The sequence below is a fragment of the Bidens hawaiensis genome, unplaced genomic scaffold (assembly GCF_021521415.1).
Source record: "Bidens hawaiensis isolate Kalapana, Puna unplaced genomic scaffold, B.hawaiensis_p1.1 tig00023607_1, whole genome shotgun sequence".
NCBI lineage: Eukaryota > Viridiplantae > Streptophyta > Magnoliopsida > Asterales > Asteraceae > Bidens > Bidens hawaiensis.
The window spans coordinates 71,556-74,981 of record NW_027493696.1 but is presented as its reverse complement, the minus strand read 5'-3'; the positions used below and the strand labels follow the sequence as shown (position 1 = coordinate 74,981).

The 3,426-nt window shown below is 36.3% G+C and overlaps 1 protein-coding gene across 1 annotated transcript; it reads right to left on the bottom strand.

Annotated features, from left to right (window-relative positions):
- Window positions 1-1,281: 1,281 nt before the first annotated feature.
- On the bottom strand, window positions 1,282-1,934 carry LOC143567681 (uncharacterized). The gene has a single exon (XM_077054043.1). The coding sequence runs from the start codon at window positions 1,757-1,759 to the stop codon at window positions 1,313-1,315; it is 447 nt and encodes a 148-aa protein (XP_076910158.1). The 5' UTR covers window positions 1,760-1,934; the 3' UTR covers window positions 1,282-1,312.
- Between the last annotated feature and the right edge of the window lie 1,492 nt (window positions 1,935-3,426).

Here is a 3,426-nt window from a genome sequence, read left to right as displayed (position 1 = left end):
ATTATTTACTTGAATGTATATGTTTAATAATATTGAAAAAACAATGGTTAAGCTTTATTTAATAAAATCTATGTTAACTTATAATGTCAATTGTTTATTACTATGATTATATGTCATATACATGTCCTTAAATATTTAATGAAACCGTCTAAAAGAGTAGGATATGAAGATAAGAGGACACATTATACAAAGAGGAATTGCAACATCATCAGAAGATGGCCGGAAATGCAACATTCAATAATGTTAATGATCTTAGAGAGAGAGAGAGAACTAAAATAAAATTACTTAAACATGAGTAATCTCTTGTGAAAATATGTCGGTAGTATGTATATTTGGAAACTAGGTTATTAACCCGTGTGCTACACGAGTGAAAATAAAAAAATCATCAGTTAAACACACAAACAATTTGTAATATGTTTTTTGAGACACAACGTGATTTATAAGTGCAGGCCATGCATTATAAAATGGAAACATACTTTAGAAAGATATAAATTACAAAAACTGACATTACGTTAATATTTAATCTATATTATGTGTACAAATAATTTTAATACTAAGATACATAAACTGAAAGAATGATATATAGTATAGTGGATGTTACAAATAATAAAAATACAATACTTTGTAGCTTGAACTCAGTTTAAAACTGAAGTATTAACCTGGTATTAGTGGGAATTTAGAATTCAAACAAAATTTTGAGTTATCATATAAAAATGGGTTACAAAATACAGATATAATTTATTATTTCTTCATTCACCAAAACTATAATCACACAAGATTTACAATTTGTTGGAAGTAGCTAGTACAAAGACAATCATACTACTGAATGAACTCATAGTCAGTACAAAGGTGCGGGCCAGGTCATATATTTGATATATCCAATCAAGGTCACATGTTAATTATGACTTGACATTCTAATTTCCAATTTCTTAGTTCTAAATTATCATTATCCATAACTTCAAATTCCACATTTTCACATTTGAACTAAGATGGAAACTTTCAACAACCATCATAAAATGACCTAATGATACATATCGCACCTGGATAGTATTCAAAGGGTCCACTGACGTTTAAACCTTTCCTATGAAAACATCCGCGTAAAAAAAATCAACAGCCCACTTTAGATGTAAAACCGTGAAGTTTAAACCTTAAAAATTAATTACAAACATTCTCACTCAATTTCACCCTGAGACCGGGTATTTGAATGGGCTTTTGAAAATAACTTCTTAATTTATTTGTTTTTTGAAAATCAAAAAACAAATATGTCAAGCAATTTCCAAAAGCTAACCGAACACCCCCTATATAATTAGTACTACTCCGGTATGACACTCCACATTGCCATAAAGCTTCGTCTCCTACCACCACCAGTACTTCTCGTCTCAAAAACTCCGGCATCCGCAACCCGACCCCAACTCTTCTCTCCAGCCAAAAAATACCCGTTTTTCCGGCGACAACCAGCCAATGCAGAACTAGCCTTCACCGCCAACGCCGCCATTTCATCCGGCTGAAGCCGGCGGCGCAGCCGGCTCAACGGAAGCGCGAAGTAAAGCTGACCAAGCTGAAGCTCCTCATTTTCGCTAATGGCCGACACCACGTCATCAAACTCCATCTCATCGGAGTTACAAATGAAGGTGGATGGATTGTTTTGCAAAACGTACGACACCTTAACCGGGTACGAGAATTCAAGTAGACTGCCGTCATGTGATATCAGCTTGGCCGTTGCCACTGACGTGGACTCGCTTGAACTACAAATACCCATGGCTCAGAAACTTAATTGGAGGTAGCTAGCTAGAGTGGTTCAGTGGAGTGGGGTTTAGGGTACATCATATATGTACATCTTTATATATATATATATATTAGCTAGGGGTTGATTGTAGCGAGGGTAAAAGTGTAATTTGAGAGTGAAGTTCTATTATAAAGTGTGGGCCCGAGCAAGCTGTAAGATGCGGATGACATCCGAAGGGATGTGTCCTTAAACATTGACCCATGGCCATCACTTTTATAAATATTTATCAAGTGGTGTCTTCTAATGTTTTTACTTTCTACTGCGGGGGTTAAGATGACGTATACTCTGCATTGACTCCATCCTATTTGTACTTTATAAAATATTTTTTTATAAGTGAAATAATTAAAATTTAATAGACCAACCATTAGGAAAAACCACAAAATCAATGCATGGTTATGGTTTGTTACATTGTTATAATGATGTATATGGGTGAGGGTAGCGGGGCGCGGATGACGTGGTCGTTGCGCACACCACTACCCCTTAGCCGTGGACGGGGGCGCGGACGGCCGGGGCGAGCCGGTCCGTGGGATCAAAAGAGCCGTTGGGCTGTGTGTTATTGCTCAAAAGAGCCGTTGGCTGGTGGGTATTAAAAAAAAATTTAACTTATAAATATAAATCCACACACTTCATTTTAATTAAAACTCAACTCATTCTCTCTATTCTCTTAAAAAACTATACTTTCCCTCTACCAAAACTATATTTCTCTACATATTTATAAATGGCATCGTCTTCATTGTCTTCGTCTTCCAATTCTTCCGAAGAAGACGAACTCATTTGTCAAGCAGTTCAAACGACGATAAATTTTTTGATAGATTGAAAACGCCCCCGAGCCCCATTATTCCGGCAACCACGTATTCGTGATTGAAAGACTACTAATGAAACTTTGATATGTCACTATTTTAGCCCCAATCCCGCATATGGTGAGGATAATTTTAGAACCCGTTTTCGAATTACTAGACGATTATTCACGCGTCTAGTAAATTACTTGTCGGAACACTTTGAGTATTTTCAACAAAGGGATGACGCATGAGTTGGTCGAGCATTTGTGGATAGAAGACCTGATAATCTTGTATTAGACTAGTAATAATTTAAATTATTATTAATTAATGTTTTGTATTAGTATCAATGTAATGTTTTATATTATTATTAATGTGATGTTTTAAATTATTATTTAGTGTAATATTTAAAATAAATAAATAACTGGATCAAGCCCCGGATCACCTGGACCACTACACCCTCTAGGGCTTGATCATGTGCTACGTCAGCGCCTACGTGGCGTAAATATATTGGATCACTTGGGGTTGGATCAAACCCCACTTCCTTTAGCCTAAGGCAAATTGAGTGGAGCTAACTTACGTAGGGTTTGACATCGATTCGATTGATGCTAATTAAGCTTGAGTTCAGTTTGATAACTCAATAAGCTTTCTTGATTGATCGGTTCAAGCTTGACAAGAGTTTATTTGAAATATATGTTCAAGAATGACCGTTCAAACTAGCTAAGCAAGAGTTCAGTGCCAGACAATGACAAGCTCGAGTATTTGCATGGTTGTAAAAGTCGCTAAGCACTCCCAGAGCGGTCAGCTGGGGAGTTGTGAGTACTCGGTCTATGCGAAGAGTACTTAGAAGTACTCAGACGTGTG

What these genes read in the sequence shown, in the direction of transcription:
- LOC143567681 (XM_077054043.1), bottom strand. Translation starts at nt 1,759, where the DNA reads ATGGGTATTTGTAGTTCAAGCGAGTCCACGTCAGTGGCAACGGCCAAG.